Source organism: Apteryx mantelli, chromosome 1 (genome assembly GCF_036417845.1).
Source record: "Apteryx mantelli isolate bAptMan1 chromosome 1, bAptMan1.hap1, whole genome shotgun sequence".
NCBI lineage: Eukaryota > Metazoa > Chordata > Aves > Apterygiformes > Apterygidae > Apteryx > Apteryx mantelli.
Genome location: NC_089978.1, coordinates 141,752,482 through 141,770,470, shown reverse-complemented (window position 1 = coordinate 141,770,470; position 17,989 = coordinate 141,752,482). Strand labels below are relative to the sequence as shown.

General features: G+C 40.8%; 1 protein-coding gene across 10 annotated transcripts in view; it reads right to left on the bottom strand.

The window, feature by feature from the left end:
• Positions 1-17,989, bottom strand: part of LRP6 (LDL receptor related protein 6) — a 145,133-nt gene that overhangs the window by 30,230 nt on the left and 96,914 nt on the right. For all 10 annotated transcript variants that reach the window (XM_067304809.1, XM_067304815.1, XM_067304823.1 and 7 more), the window contains 2 exons: positions 5,757-5,973; positions 3,898-4,187 (listed from right to left, as the gene is read on the bottom strand). In XM_067304809.1, the coding sequence (XP_067160910.1) occupies positions 3,898-4,187; positions 5,757-5,973 (507 nt within the window). The remainder of the gene's footprint in view (positions 1-3,897; positions 4,188-5,756; positions 5,974-17,989) is intronic.

The following is a 17,989-nucleotide window of genomic DNA, read 5'->3' as shown; positions in this document are numbered from 1 at the left end:
AAGCACGTACGTTATAGCACGGAACAATATTTAAAGGAGTCTCATGTTAAGATGGAAGTGTCTGTGTTTCAGTTTGTGCCCATTGCCTCGTGTCCTGTCGCTCGTCACCACTGAAAAGAGTCTGGCCCCATCCTCTCGACACCCTCCCTTCAGATACTTGAACACATTGATAAGATCTCCTCTCAGCCTTCTCTTCTCCAAGCTAAACAGGCCCAGCTCTCTCAGCCTTTCCTCATAAGAGAGATGCTCCAGTCCCCTAATCATCTTTGTGGCCCTTCGCTGGACTTGCTCCAGTAGTGCCACATCCCTCTTGTACTGGGGAGCCCAGAACTGGACACAGTACTCTAGATGTGGCCTCACCAGGGCTGAGTAGAGGGGGAGAATCACCTCCCTCGACCTGCTGGCAACACTCTTTCTGATGCAGCCCAGGATACCATTGGCCTTCTTGGCCACAAGGGCACATTGCTGCCTCATGCTTAACTTGGTGTCCACCAGCACTCCCAGGTCCTTCTCAGCAGAGCTGCTTTCCAGCAGGTCAACTCCCAACCTGTACTGCTGCATGGGGTTATTCCTCCCCAGGTGCAGGACCCTGCACTTCCCTTTGTTGAATTTCATGAGGTTCCTCTCTGCCCACCTCTCCAGCCTGTCCAAGTCTCTTTGAATGGCAGCACAGCCCTCTGGCGTATCGGCCACTCCTCCCAGTTTTGTATCGTCAGCAAACTTGCTGAGGGTGCACTCTGTGCCTTCATCCAGGTCATTGATGAAGAAGTTGAACAAGACTGGACCCAGGACTGACCCCTGGGGGACACCGCTAGCTACAGGCCTCCAACTAGACTCTGTGCCACTGAGCACAACTCTCTGAGCTCTGCCATTCAGCCAGTTCTCAATCCACCTCACTGTCCACTCATCTAACCCGCACTTCCTGAGCTTGTCTATGAGGATGCTATGGGAGACAGTGTCAAAAGCCTTGCTGAAGTCTAGGTAGACAACATCCACTGCTCTCCCCTCATCTACCCAGCCAGTCATTCCATCATAGAAGGCTATCAGATTGGTTAGGCATGATTTCCCCTTGGTGAAGCCATGCTGACTACTCCTGATCACCTTCTTTTCCTCCACATGCGTGGAGATGGCCTCCAGGATGAGCTGCTCCATCACCTTTCCAGGGATGGAGGTGAGGCTGACTGGCCTGTAGTTCCCTGGGTCCTCCTTCTTGCCCTTTTTAAAGACTGGGGTGACATTGGCTTTCTTCCAGTCCTCGGGCACCTCTCCTGTTCTCCATGACCTTTCAAAGATGATGGAGAGTGGCTTAGCAATAATGTCCGCCAGCTCCCTCAGCACTCGTGGGTGCATCCCATCAGGGCCCATGGATTTGTGGGTGTCAAGTTTGCTTAAATGATCTCTAACCCACTCCTCCTCCACCAAGGGAAAGTCTTCCTCTCTCCAGACTTTCTCTCTTGCCTCCAGGGTCTGGGGTTCCTGAGGGCTGGCCTGAGCAGTAAAGACTGAAGCAAAGAAGGCATTCAGTAACTCTGCCTTCTCTGCATCCTTCGTCACCAGGGCACCCACCCCATTCAGCAAAGGGCCCACATTTTCCCTAGTCTTCCTCTTGCTGCTGATGTATTTGAAGAAGCCCTTCTTGTTGTCCTTGACATCTCTAGCCAGATTTAATTCCAAACGGGCCTTAGCCTTCCTCGTCGCATCCCTGCATACTCTGACAACATTCCTATATTCATCCCAAGTGGCCTGTCCCCCTTTCCACTTTCTGTAGACTTCCTTCTTCTGGTTGAGTTTTGCCAGGAGCTCCTTGCTCATCCATGCAGGTCTCCTACCTCCTTTGCTTGACTTCCTACTCATAGGGATGCACCGCTCTTGAGCCTGGAGGAAGTGATGTTTGAATATTAACCAACTCTCTTGAACACTCCTTCCTTCCAGGGCCCTCACCCATGGGATTCCTCCAAGTAGGTCCCTGAAGAGGACAAAGTTTGCTCTCCTGAAGTCCAGGGTTGCGATCCTACTTGGTGCCCTGCTGCCTCCTCGCAGGATCCTGAACTCCACCATCTCATGGTCACTGCAGCCAAGGCAGCCCCCAACCTTCACATCTTCCACCAGTCCTTCTTTGTTTGTTAGTACGAGGTCCAGCAGCACACCTCTCCTTGTTGGCTCCTCCACCACCTGTGTCAAGAAGTTGTCACCAATGCTCTGCAGGAATCTCCAGGACTGTTTGTGCCTAGCTGTGTTGTCTTTCCAGCAGATATCGGGGTGGTTGAAGTCCCCCATGAGAACCAGGGCCTGGGATTGTGAGGCTACTTCCAGCTGTCTGTAGAAGGCCTCATCAACTTCCTCATCCTGATCAGGTGGCCTGTAGTAAACACCCACAACAGTGTCACCTCTATTAGCCTGCCCTTTGATCCTTACCCATAAGCTCTCGACTCGCTCTTCATCCACCCCTAGGCACAGCTCAATACATTCCAGTTGCTCTCTCACATAAAGAGCAACTCCACCACCTCGCTTTCCTGGCCTGTCTTTCCTAAAAAGCACATAGCCATCCATGACAGCACTCCAGTCATGCGAGCTATCCCACCATGTCTCTGTAATGAAAAAGTTCAGGACAGAACAGCAAATAGAAGAAAACAACCTAATGGCTGAATAGCTCAGTAGTGCAAGTGCTTCAGTACTGATGGTTTAATTTAATTTCACTAGAGAGAATTTCTTCTTGGTCTTTTATTCAAAAGACTTTTTTAACTCTTGTCATCATGGACCAGACTGTGACAGCAAATACAGCCAGAATTATGCTTTAATAATACATTAGAATTTAGGCATTTCCTGATCTACTAGGAAGCCTGGAAGTCAAAGAACAACATTAGCATGGTACAAAATTCTGTTTGGCAAACATGGGCTTCCTCTAAGCACCCTTAATACTCCCCTCCCCACACACTCCTCGTATTCTTAACACATCAGAAGTTATCTCAAAGGTATATTTTTGGTTTATATCCCAGTTTGGATACTAGCTATCAATTATGCCAGTACCTGAGAGTACACAGCAGAGAAATGTGTATCTTTCAGTCTTCATCTGCCTTAAAATTTCATCAGGGGATCCACGTTTTCTTTTTGTTTCAAACACAGTTCAAATGAGTGCTGTACCTAAAGAATTCAGCCAAGTCACCTCTCTCTCACTCACTGTTTTTAACTTTTATGATTCTTCATTTGTAAAGAGTCGTGAGCTATTGTTTATGCAGCGCTCAATCCAATTGCAGAAAACTTTTGTTAAAAACTAATTCTTGGTGTTCACAATTTCCACTACATTTACAGCCATGAAAAAGAAAGTGAATAACAACACTCCCTGGGAGCAGAGAATAGTAGACAGACAACACACAGATTTCTGTCACTCCATTAACTACCACTTTTAAACACTTACTTTCAACCTTTTCTGATTTGCCAGTCTAGATCCTAGACCTATTTTACAATAGCCTGCGAGTCATAATATGGCTCATGTGCAGTAGCTATATAAGATAATGAACAGGTAAGACCTATTTTCACTTCCTGACCCAAGACACAGCTTCCCCCCATTAAATGTGCTTGGCAAAACATCTGTCATCCCCCAAACCTCCTGCCATATGGCATTCTACTCAGGTTTCTGCTTTCTGCCAAAAAAATTTTGACTTATTATTTTTGAAAATGTATCCTTTATGTGAGAATGTACACATCAGATTTAAATGATCTATATGAGGGAATGCTGTCAGTATAACAAAAACGTATGCCACTCTTTGTTAGAAGAAGTTCTTTTACCTAGTCTTTAATCTTGTAAAAGATATTTGTCAATCCATTCTTAAGTATCTAAGAGCCTTTTAACAACCTAATATCAGATATGGAATAAACAAAAGCATCTTCCATCTCTACCTTCAGTGAAATGTCAGTCCAGTAAATCCGATTGTCTGTCACATCAAAATCCAGAGCAGAAGCTTCCTTGACTCCAGTGAGTGGAATAGCAACGTTGTTGTTGTTAGTTTCTAAAGATATTCGTCTGATATCCGCTCTCCGAGAAAACAGTAGGAAAGCTTCTGGGACAATGCAGGTCTTCATATCATTGATGAGCTCTAAGCCGATGGGGCAAGCGCAGCGAAGGCCTTGCGGTCTGTACAGACAAAGATGACTACAACCACCATTATCCTCTGCACAAGGGTTTGTACCTACACAAGCAACAAAAGCAAAAGTAATCATTGCACACTGACTTCATCTGGAAGATGAAGCCAGTCCTCAGACACATCAATGACACTATGAGTTCATTAAGACAGACGCATGGTTTTTCACCTTTTGTTATCTGAATTAGTTCATTTTTGTTTGTTTCTTATAATCCTTTATACAGGCATTACTCTATGTGGTTGGAAGGCCAACACTTATTTTCCCGACTGCTTGAAACACACCCAGCAGTAGGGAAAAGGATCTGAACTTCAACAGTTACTGGACCTGATTCACAACACAAGCACTGAATGGAAAGTAAGTGTGTGAGTAACTCAGTGGAAGTTCTGCCTTCTTTTACAGTACACTGGTCCAGCTACATACCCCAGTTGTGTTCCTAGAGATGGAAAAGTTGCAGATCTATTTTCACATCCATTCAATGGCCTCTTCCCTCCAGGATGCCAATAAAACAGCTCTTTGCAATACTAGCCTGTGTCCATGCACATACTGGAAATCCACCTACTAAAAGAGTAGGCCCAGCATTACCAAGCTCAATTAGCCAAACAGTTAGAAAGAGAGCTGTATTTAAAACATGTACCTTAGGGCAGCTTGCTAATGTGGTAGCAGCAATGCAAAGATACACCTCAACTACATTTAATTTGGGGTTAACCTGGGGTACAATCCAGACATGGCAGCAAGAAGTTGCAAGCCTTACCCACATAGCAGGATAAATCAGGCAATCTGATGTGCCTGTGATGCCACAGTTATGCTGCTACCACTATTTTGATAGCCAATTTAAAGCTAGGATCCTGCATGTTTACACCACTGATACTACAGGGCAGAAAGTGCTTCTAGCTATTTTTAAAAACAATTTTGCAGTGTTCATTTGAAAAGCACTGAATAGACTAAAACTGTCTCATTCTTAGCTTTTGCATACTGAGAGCACATGTTCAGATTGCAAGATGAAAAGCTGCTACAGCTGCAGTTTCATAAGCAGCTGGGCTAATCTAATAGCTGCTGTTAGAAAGAGATGGTCTCATCTTCCCTGATCCTTCCTCTCTGCTGACTGGATCCAGCGCTGTTCAGACTCATGAGCTGCTCCAACTCCCTAAGTAGCAGGAAATTACCCTTTTTTGGGGGGGTGCATGTTTCTTTTTCTGGCTTAATGATCTGTCAACTTAAAGAACTGAAGCAGTTTACAAAAGACTCACCCCATCCCATAAAACTGCATCCTCACTAACCCACTGCTAATGTTGTAGAGATACAAGTTACCACATAACAAAACTGGATTCTGCCCATTTCTAAAAAACTGACTTGGTATAGAATGATGCCTGAAAAAAGGCACTACTGAGTTTTTCCACCTTATTTTACTTTTTAAAATAAACCTGCCTATCATTACCAGAATTGAATGTAAACCTGCCTATCATTACCAGAATTGAATGTAGTTATCAATCTTTCACACAGTCTTTGGTAGAAAGTTTGGTAGTGTGTGCTTTAAAGTAAACAGCTACCCCAGTCAGATGCTCCCAGAGCACTTCTTTATTTCCTTCAGCCTGTGCCTGATTTGCAGTCATGCTTACCAATTATCTGGCGGACATTGGTAGCTTTCAGGCCCATTAGATCAGGCAGCTGATCTATGATGATCTCTCTTTCTGCAGTTCGCTTATGCACGCGTTCAATGCTGCGTCTTTGCCAGTCTGTCCAATAAACGTAGTCCCCCAACAAAGTGAACCCGAAGATATGCGGCAGCTTGTCCTCCACCAGCACTCTCCTCCCAGTTCCATCAGCGTTCATGACCTGTGGATACACGTGTACACCAACATTCGCAAGAGAAATGGTTTTTCATTTATACAGAATAATTCTGCCACTGTTTATCAGAGATTAATTAATCAGCTGCTCCACATTTATACATTAAACTCAAAAACTATCTCCTAGCCATTAAAATGCTATCAGTGTTACACAACATCTAATAAAACAAGTCTGTATTTTGGCAAAGGTACTCCTCATTCTGAAAACCATGGAGGATCTCTTGTACATAAGGCTGTTCTCACAAGCAGATCACAATATGAAGTTATGACTTGGCAATCCTTACAATATATGCTTTCGGAACTAATACTGCATATGCCTATTAGATGCTGTCTCTCTCTCTGTCATTTCTCACTTACCTCTCTTGGTTCAGTTTTAAATGTGAGACACTTTTACATGAATGAGGACAAGCTTACAATATTAGGAAGTCCTGGCTCAGCATCACGTAGTCATCAGTCCCTCCCAAGCGAGCTTTGCCCAGATTAGAGATAGCAATAAGAGGCTACTCATAAATTCTGGGAGCCAGACAGTCAGAAAGAACTACAGAATATGTTTACACTCCCAAGTCTGAATAAAGAACCAGTTTTACATTCTTCATAATTAAATTCATTTTTTTTTGTACTAGAAGTAACACTAATGGTCTGTAAATAATTGTGTGCCTTTGATCAAGACACTTGAATTCACTATGTCACTTTACTGCTAGAAAGAGGTAATACCTAACTTCCTCAAAAGGACACTGAGAGGATTAATTAAACATACACATATGTGTTCAAATGATGAAGTATCTTATGAATGCCAAATATTATTATAAAAATTACCATACTGACAGGAGTGAAAGGAGCCTTCAGTTTTAAGAGAAGCTTAAAAAATGATTTAGCACTGCAATTTTAGAGGATTACTAAGCAGGATATATAGAAAAGTTCCTTCAAAATATTTCTGCTTGTTTTAACTTTTTAGGAAATCTTTTTTCCCTGCATGCATATTATCCTTCCAAAAAAAACCCCTCAGTCTAAAAATTTCCCAAGACAACTTGATTCACAAAATTCACAGTAAATATGCAATGTAGCATACTAATCCTTGAAACATATTAAAACACCCTTCTCAATATCCAAGGACTTCTGACACAACATTCCAGGTTAAGGAACACTAGCAGTGGTAAAAAGATGACTTATTAAATCACTGTTTTCAAATCTCTCTCACTCCTGCCTTGGTGGAATTAGATAGTCACGGACAAGTCTGTACATGGCTCAAACCCAAAGACTTGTGCAATGGCAACCTTCAGGATCAATGGGTGCAATAACTCCAGCTAGATGGACGACGTTTTGTGGTCAGAAGAATTTCCTAGCACATGAGAAATGAGAAGGCTGGTTTGGAGCAACTCCTACCTTTTGCCTACCAAAACACAGGAGGAAGGAAAAGAGAGAAACAGAATTGAAATCCACTCCTTTCTCAGCACATGGTATAATGTGCAAGTTAGTAAGATTAATTATTTCTAAATTCACTAAAAAAAAAAAAGAGGAAGAAAACACTATGACCTCCACAATATTTTCATTTCTACTTAAATGAATTCCCTGTCACAAACATCCTGGTACAACTCCATTTTCTCTCAGTACAATAGGATGGGAACTGAATCTTTATGAGCACAACTCCTATAGAAAAAGGAAGGGGCTCTGCATACTTGCTGATTTGTCAGAATAAGCTCCATATTTACTTTTTTTTTTTTTTTTTTTAAGTAATTACTGTGTGGAATTGGCCTACTGAAAAAGCTTCTCTCTAGTAATGTATACGGTACACTTATACACATGCAGTAATGCACATGCATAAGATGAGCATTACTTGGTGAAATGTTTTTTTGCTGTATAAGATCTTTCTGAAAAATCAAGCACATTACTTGCAGCTCCACTTTGTACTAGGGCACATTTACCATCCTGACACTTTAGTTTATGTCCTTTATCCTGACAACCAACTCCAAACATAGCTTTTCCTATCACAGATTGTTTAGCTGGGCTCAGAGCCCAGCATAATTGCCTAATTTCTGGACTTCCTTTAGAAAACAAGCTCTGCTATTGCATTTATTCTGCTTCAGAACATTTCAGCATCTGCTGGCTCTCTCAGTTCCTAGCAGCACGCCTCCTTTGTTCTATTTTGATAAATGAGGTTGCTAAACAACAGACTAACGGTTAACTTTAGAAGCAGGGACATAGCTTTAACACCTGTAAGGTAAACTGCAACTTACAGTCCTTAACCCCACCATCAGCACTGAGCAAAGTTGACCATCCCCTTGCTCACCACCACTTTCTTGCCATAACGTAGTCATACTAAATTTCTAGGATGACTTGTTTCCCCCTCCCCCTTAAACTATAGAGATGAGCCATTTGTTTGCAACTATTTAATGTACGGCAATTAGTGCTTGCAAAGCAGACCAGACAGATATGGAAATGGATGGATCTTGCAAAGCGAATTGACTAAAAACATGCAGTTAAAACCATTAAAACATCACTTATCATCATAAAGCAATACCTTAAGATTTTACACTTTTGCCTTGTATTTGAAAAAGGAAGAAACTTCTATATTCAGGGGGGTGCTTAGCTACTGGTAAAAAGAATTAGTTGGAAGCTGTACCACATGAGGTGAACTTTTTTTGATAAACTTTAAATGAGGAGCTGTACAAATAAGCTCCTGCTTATTCTGAAAGAAAGTCAGGAGAAGAAAAGTGAGGACATAAGTGTTAACTCTGCTTTTTATGAATTTTTGTTTTGCCACATACAGATTGTTTTGAAAGACAACCTTATGCCAGACAGACAAAACAGATGCCTATCTGAAAGTACTTACATCTGCCACCATACTCCCATTACAATCTTATCTGAGCCCATCTATGTGATATTACTTAACAAAAACATCTGCCCACTAGGAGGTGGGCATCACCAACTCATGTCATATGAGTAGTTCCATGGCACCACATTGTCTGCACTCGCTTTGGCTGCATTTTAGGAGATTTTAAAAGAATCTTATCAATAGGCTACCAAACCAAGCAGACTCTTTTAAGGCAGGAAGAAAGTGGCAAGGGATATAGGAATGATTCATGTAACGCACACAAAGAAAAAGAAACAATCACTAATCAACCCATTCCAAAGGGTTTTGGCATAATCTTTTCACATGCTGAAATTCAGATAACAATCGAGTTCCAGCTGATACTGCTTTATGCAGTCACTCCCTTACTGCAGCCCCAAATCACAGCAAAGACCAGCCCCGCTGAATCCCCATCTGAGAAACCCACCTCCTGCTACGAGCCAGTGTCTCCAGCAGTTTACGCTGCTCTGACTGCAATGTGGTGTGGCTTTCACATTCTGAGGCCACTCGAAATACTGCAAACCACAGTGAGAATACAGACTACAACAGGAAACAGATGTGGCTTAACCACAAACACTACCTTTACTGAAAGGGTGAGCAGTTCCATGAAAAATAAAGCAAAAGACAAAAATTAAATGATCTTGGAAGAAACATCAAAAGTCCTGGCTGTCGAAAAAAGTTTTGCTTATCCTAGAACAATAATGAATGCAAGTCTATGGCCTCATAAAAATACAACTTATTCAAAATAAATGAATTAATGCTGAAAATGTGGTCATATTTTAAGATGTTGTATTTAGTGGTCAGGCATGAACAATGAAAAAAAATTTAATAACTTAGAAGCATTATTTCTATGTTAAAACTAAAGACTAGATACAAAGTGAAATATATATTTTATGGGTCTTGCTGCCAGATACCCTGGACTGAATTTACTCTTGAATGCCAGCAATAACTGCGATAAATAGGCTAATGCAGCAAATTTACCTTTCTGATAATCTGGGATTTGAATGTACAGTAATTTACACTTGTCATTTGACTGGTTTAAGTCTAGAGCTCAATCATTATACCTGCCTCATCTGTGAAAATAAGACTCAGCTCTGATTAGAGCTAGTACAGTAGCCCTGGTAAAGCTAAGCAGGGCCCCAACAAGAGCAGCAATTTATTCAGGTCTAGAAAACTAAGGCCAGTAGCAGCACAGACCAGGCAGATGCATACTAGCACATGTTCACAGCACTGAGATGATGCTAATATTATAAGTTGTCTGTCCATACTAGCCCATACTTAAATTGATATCAAATATACAAGCCCAATTCTACAAGGTGCTAGACAACCTCAATATTACAGACTCCAGAAGGAGAAGACAGTGCACAGGCCCCAAAAGGAACACACTTTCCATTGCAAATTTAGGAGACCAAGTTAGACAAAGCTGATGTGATTTACTCATAATTAACCTAGTGCCATAAGCAGGGTGTCAGCGTGCAAACTGCTACCTTTCATCTTAACTTATGAGCAGTGCTTAGTTTTGTATGTGGTTATAAATAATCAGGGAGCATTTAAATGTCATGCATGCTAAGCTGTCTCTCAGAATGACTGGAACGGAGGAAGGCAGTAATCAATGAAAATTTATAAGAATGGGTAACACTTTCTTCAAAAAAAAATTGAAAATGACTTACAAGAATTGAATAGGCCTCTGTGATGGACTGAAAGTCACCAGCTACAATACCAGATGATGCAAAAATTTTATTTATTTTATCCCCATCCCCAGTAAAAAAACAAAAAACAAAAAAAACCCCAAGAATCTCCCTCCACCCCAAATCCACAAACTGCTCTAATTTCAGATACAACCATCTTGCAACAAAATATTAGGAATAACTTGAACATAAGCTATGATTTTAAAAATCGACAGCCAAGTTTTGGCAATTAAACAACAGAGATCTTAGCCTTCTGTTGGCTCCTTCAGCACCTTTTACAGCTTACTGGTCTTCAGAGAGGCCAAGGACACCCCACTTAATACGTGGAACCTCAGATGTCCTGTTCAAGCACTCCCACCGTCACAGTGTGTAGGCTCAGGTACTTCAGACCTGAGTATTTGATGATAAATACTTACATACACTTTTTTGTTGATTAAACACAGAGTGACCCAGTTCATGACGTTGCTAATCAAGGATATGACTGTTCATCTTCCACCTAAATGTACATGAATCTCACTATATCAGAGAAATGAGAAACAATAGTAACTCATTAAATCTATTTTGCTAAGGGAAAAAAAAAGAAAACTGGGGCAGCATCTCGCTTAAAATAGCTTTAAAGATAGCTAGAATGCCTTCTGAATATTACATTAGCATTTTTTCAGACTGGATTTGAGAACTCAGTATTTTCAACTAACTTGCTTCCTTAAGCAATATAAACAAAACAAATCAGAATGGTTTTACTGCTATGACCACAGTAATGTCACACAATTAAAATAAGTACCTGCCATAAAACAACAGCTCTAAAGGAGGAAAAAGGCACATGCTTATTTAAATTTCCAGTTTAATTAGTCTTTCCCTCTAAAAGGAAAAAGTCCTGCACAGCTATGCCCTCTTTGACTGAGCGATCAAAACTGTAAACTCAACTTGAAGAAATTATTCTGTCAGTATCATTAACTTGTCAACACCATTTTTCATCAATACCCAAATGTTTAGGAATATTCTAGATATGAAATGGGCAGAAATCCCTCCACTGTGGTGAAATGCTGAGAAATCAACAGAAAGGATACCTGGAACCCCTTATATTTGACTCAGAAACCAAAGAGCTCCAGCTAACTCTGCAACTGTAAAGTACAGCCTAAGACAAAAATTACAGCTGCAACAGTGAACAGGACAAGAGAGGTTTTCACAGAAAAGGGGGGATTGGGTGAGAAGACAATTTAATAGTAAAACATGGTCCATTATGCAAGTTAAAAAAAAATAAAATGCAGGTGAATACAGATGCTTAGCAACAGAAATTAATTTTGATACATTAACACTTCTAACACATGGGGGAGTGGCAGCAGTGCGAGGGTGTTGTGTTACATGGGCGTAGGCTACAGGGGAATAGGAGAGTCTGGGTACAGACCAAGGTTTGGAAGCAAGGAAATTACGGTGATTTTTGCAAGTTACCTTTTGTCAGCTAACTCCTGCAAGCAGCTGTACGCCTGCTTCTAGTTGGCTGCAAAAAGGAAGCGAAGGAGGCTAGGTTAAACCAATGGGAATCCCCCCCCCCCCCCATGGTTTGGGGGACAGTTTTACAAGAGGAAATTAGGTAACACAGCCCCTGATGTTTTTGAACACGGACAAAAACCCTGTTCTCCTCTTCCCTCTCAGGGTACTTCTGCCCAGTACCTTCCTCTTTCTTTTTTTACTTGTCCTCTGCCAGACTTGGTGCTTTTCAGACTCCTCCATGAGCAACTAGAACTGATTTTTTGTAGAAAAAAAAATGTGGAAAGTTTCCCACTGTTCAAGCAGGTAAACCAGTTCGCGGAAGAGTCCAGCAAGTGACCAAGCCCAGCGCAAGGCAGGGGGGAGGACGCTGGGTCACTTTTCACTTTTGGTGGCACTAAGCTCTTGAACATTGGTTCAACTCCGCCCTTAGCTAAATCATCTCAGTTCCATGAGTCTTTGCATGCCCAAAAGCTTGTTTTCCACCCTTGGAATGATCAGGCTGATGAAAGAGATTAACTTTCCCTACAGACTTTTCCTCACTGACATTAGACTTTTGCAAAGCGACAACATCATGGAAGATACCAGAAACAAAAAATATTTAGATTTTTTAGGACAACTAGGACTACAATAACTCAGAGCCAAATAAAAACCCTGTGTGAAGAAAGCTGAATAATTAGACTTAGCTAGTTGAGAGGGATCACCGAGTCATGTGAACACTTCTGAAGAAGTCCAGGTCCAAGAGCACTACAGTCTTTTTTGTACAGGAATGCAACTAAGCTTGGAAAAAATATATATATTGGAGAGTAAGGGATAATGGCAGACTGAGCATACTCAGCTGAATCAAAAATGCAGGAGATAGCTCAATATCTTTCCATATCACCCCCCTGCTTGCCTTCAAATATTGTTTTAATTATATCAGACTCCCAGTAAGGTCAGAAAATGGCTCTGTTTTTTTATTTTATTTTAAGGATTTGTGTCTTTTTCCTCAGGTAGCCAATACTGACTGCCAGCAGAAGTGTGTTACTTTCTAGATGAAACAACAACGTGAACTAAAATTTAATTTCCTAATTATGCTGGAGAAATCTAGGATGCATGTAGGACACATTAGTGGGATACAAGGTTATATTTTAATGAGTTTCATGCTATCCTATTGGGAGCCATGAGGTTTACAGAGTTACCATTATGAAAATGGGACTGCTCATCTGTAACCAAAGCTTGCAGAAACATCTCTGAGTTTCCAGCATGGAAAGGCTGAAGCTGCGCAGCTATAAGGAGCAACCCAGTCTGAGAAAGGTACACCTTTACTATTAATGATAACATGCAAAAGGTTGTAGAAGCCAGCATGACTTTCAGGCTGGAATTTGTCTCGAGTGCAGACATCTGCCTCTGACATGGCCACTCTAGGCTCTCTCTCAGAGTTAAAAGAAAAAAACAGATGCTTTTAGAGCAGGACTGATCTAACCCATTTTAGAAATTTACTTTAGTCACATCACAGGAGTGCTGATTTCTGACATTTTCTATAAAGACAACACAAGGCAAATTAATGAGATGACAATATCTGCATTTCATTAGATGAAAACCAGCCGCAGACTTCAGGGAAAAGTGCAGATCTACAACACAAGAAACATTTTTATAATGAATGTCTAAGTCTTTCATAATATCACATTATCTTTAGGACAGTAATTTCACTGCTCAGAAAAATATCAAGCTTGGTACCAAGCTCACAGCGTCAAGTAGCCTTGGACAAGAGTTCTGGCTGGTATCTACACAAACCCTTTCCTCCGTGTCCTCATTTCTTGCTGTAAGGTGTTGGAAACCTCTCATCTGTTCCATTAAGAACGACATCCTGTTGAGAGTAGATCCCTGAAGACTTTGAGAACTAATCAACAGAAGTGGTTTGTAATGAGTGTCCAGGAATCAACCTTTCCACATATCAGTTTTATTTGGATAATTTGATTTATCAAAGACAACAACAAATTGACTTTTTATGTTCCTGAATCTAAAAGTAACATGGATGTTTTAAATACATTGTCTTTTCTCCTTTTCTATTAAAACACTTTGAACAGCAGCAGAAGGCACATGCCTAAGTGACAATCCTGTAGCACTATGTTTAAAATCCAAATAACGACTACAACTTTTTTTTTTTAAATGACGAGCTTACAATGTCAGAAAGTCCTGACTCAGTATTTGCTGTCCATGCTCCCTCCCAAATGAGCTTTGTCCAGATTACAGTCAGCAATAAGAGACCACTCAAAAATTTTGGAATCTGGCTCTGACAGTCAGGAGACCTTGCAAATATGTGATCTGTGGCTGTCATTTGTCTGCTTTGTAATATAGGCTTCCTGTCCTCATCTGTGTCATGAAATTTAATTCTTCTTGAAGTTCATTCAGATGTTCAAAAGAAAACTTCCAAGTGAGAATTATACAAAGTCTAAACCAATTATTCTTAAAAAATAAGCCCCTACTTTAGTATTTATTTCAAAAATCAGTGATTTTCTCAATGTAGCCCTAGCATGCATTAAGAAATTGCTGGAAATTCCGTATCAGAGTAAACTTTAAACTGCTGAAACTGGAATGGAGGAGGGGGATCCACCCCCACCCCCTGCAGCACATCCTTGATGTCCTTCACTGAATGAAGTTGCCAAGTGCTGCAACTATCCAAACCAGGTGGACAATGAACTGTGGGCAAAGCAACTTTAAATATTTGCTTCACATACTTCATTTCTAATACCTGCAGAAATTTAATGCAAATACACAAAAGCAGATGTGCTCAACAGCAGGGATTCAATGGTTTCTGCTTCTCAGTTTTCAAATCACTGATTCAAAGTATGGTGGGTGGGGTGGGATCAGTAGTCAGGCTTACGAGACATCAGCATTTCACAATACAAAGACTAATGCTATAAGACAAAATTTCTCAGTCAGAAAATAGATGGTGAATGCTTAGAAAACAAAATTTCCTTATTAGGGTGGTGGTAAAATTGAGGGAGTTGTCATCAGAGGAAAATGTAGCCCTGCAATTTCAGGATTAGAATATGAATTAGAGCATTCTCTGGATGCCAGGCTTTTCGCTCCTGGGTCAGAGACAAAAAGGTCTTCTCTGTTCAAAATTTTTTTTCTAAAAAAAAGTCTTAGCAGCATCCGCTTTCTGTTGTCCGACAAGGTTGGGTTCTGAAGGCTTGTGTGTACTTACGCTGAAAAACAGCAGAATATAAGACTTTCCATATTAATCATGAGGATTAGAGACAGTAATGCTAGGCACAGCTAATAGATTTGGGAATGCAGAAACACTTCAAGTTAGAGCTGCACTCAAAAATCACTAGATAATGGTTGGAATCCATATAGGAGGCAGTGAGTCCTTTCTTTAAACTCACCACTAATAGGTGTAAGTGGGTGTCATCTCTGGCTCTGAGAATGGAAAATAGGAAAGAAGATGAATAAAGAAAAATGAAGCAAAGACTGAAAAATTGTGAGAAATCAGCCATATCGTTATTTCCTCTTAGCACACACACACACACAGCCACATGCACACACACAGAACCATAACTGCTTTATCAATATGGGGGCTGCTGGCCATTTTAAATCCAACCTATGCCTTAAAACAGGTAGCGTACGTGCTCAGAAGACAAATATTCACTGGAGCAGGAAAACACGAGACCAATTCAACAGAGCAGATCATACATTTTTAACCTCATAGCACGGCAGGAAAATGCTTTAAACCTGTAGCAAGTCAATGAGAAATCTTCCCTACTGGTAAGCACAATAGCAGCCATCCATTTGAATAGAAGTTTATCAGCAGTGAAACCTGACCGAGATAAATGATGAAGCTGTTGAGCCACAGCCTGCTTCTGCCTGCTGCAAGCTGCCAGATAAAATGGGAACAAAAGCTCCCTGCTGTACCCCCTACCAGTCTCCATTAACCCCTGCTGATGCTTTATTATCTTCTGGGGGCTCCAGAACAGCAGAGCATGAATCAGTGTGTGAAAAATAAATAATAAAAGCTCATGTGTCGCACAAACAAACTAGAAACATAGCTTGGAAGCAACATTCATTTCACTAGGGTGGCAATTAAATAATGATTTTGAGCAATTCTGCATACTGGGGGCGGGGGGGAGGGAAGCACCCTTTATTTAAAATCAAATATGGAAAACTACTTACATGGAATAGCATGTAAGTACACAGACATGTTCCTCCTGCTTTTATCCCCACATGCCAGATAAATACACAGACATACAAGCAAGGCAGGGATCAGGCATATACTCAGATGCCTTCACGTCCAGTTCCAAGTTTCACCATTTGATCCTGTCACAAATGGTCTCCTCTGACATGCTGCATGCCCTCCACTACTCTCCCCTCAAATGTAAGTTTAAAATATTTACTGAAAGTTAAAGCATCTTCTACTAAACTGGGATAGGAAAAATGGATGTGAAGGGCAAGAAAAGTGTTACAGATCTCAGGATTCATGGTTGCCATAGGAGAGAAAGGCAGTGGGAGAAAAAAGGAAGACTCAAAATGTTAATAATATTTCAGCTATCATAGGTTTAGCTAGTATTATTACAGTCTGAGATTTCTCTCGCCTACCAAATAAATTGCATATAGTAGATTACAGAGAGGCCACACAAGATCCTGGAGGAAAGTCACTAATATTCATCAGTAAAGAAACCCACCCTTACTTTTGCATTACTTTGCACATTAGGGTGAAAAACAAGTACGTGATCATGCAGCCAGCATGGTGGTGTGGTCACCCAAGAATCTTCCTTTCCCTTCTCTCAGCGCACTTACTCCAAGTACCCTACCTTGGGTCGAACCATTCTCTTGGATGAACTCCCCAGCTTCATCCTATAGAGCCTTCCCACACTTTACTAACCACAGCAGCTGTAATCTTTGCTGAACTCGCATTCTGATCCATCACTGTCATCATCAATTTTCAGCCCATTTCTGCACGCTTGAAGCATGGTAAGTAAACAGTAATGTTACATGTAAGGAAGAACATTTTCTCTAAAGTCAATGCAACACGGTAACAGATTTAAGACTCCCCAAAGAGTCAACAATTAGAATGGTCTCAACACAATGGACATAGAGGGGCTTGTACAGGTTCAGTCCAGAGGTCCATCCACGTTGGTATCTCGTCTGAGAGACTAATCAAAACTTATAACTAGGGAAAAACATAAGAATAGAGCAAACGTGCTGATACTTTTCAAGAAGATTCTTTGATTCTCCAGAAATTTGCAGTTCAGTGACTTGTGGTTCAGAAGGCACTTCTATTAATTCATAAAATTCAATGGAATTCCCTTCAACAAATTGTCCAGTCTTCCCAAGAACACGTGTAAGCTTTAAACCATTTCCCCAATTTACCACACACTGTTTGAAGAACCATCTGCTTTTGTTTGTTTCGCATCTACCACCTACCAGTAGCGTTTGCTAATGCCCAGTTTTTGCATCAAAAGAGGCCAAAACCCCCCCAGCTCTAATCACCTTGTACATACTTCTCTTTGTTTTATAGATCTATATTGCACCCCCCTAAATTGACGCCTTCTACAATCAAAAACCCCCAATTCCCCCAAAAAATTAAAATCCCAAAACAAAGAAAAATTGTGGGAGAATGTCTTCTCTGTTGCTTTAAAGTTTTTAGCCTGTTTTTTCAAGATTCTTTGCATATTCATAACACAGTTAAAAAACATTAACTTTTTATTAAAAACAAGCAATAAAATCATAACTCTAAAACTTGGAGCCTTATAGGAAATAATAATTCAGAAATCTTAAGGTGATAAATCATCTCTTGATGCCCTGCATAGATGCTACATCACAACCTGAGACAAAGTCATTCTGCTGGCTTACATTACTTTAAAAACAATGAAATTGAAATTGTCCCAGCAGACTTAATGCGAGATCAGATATCTTCTGTACTGCCACAGACTTTATAATGTTGGCATAAACATTTTATCATGTGTTCTAGCCAGTTTGACAGAATTGCAGCAGTG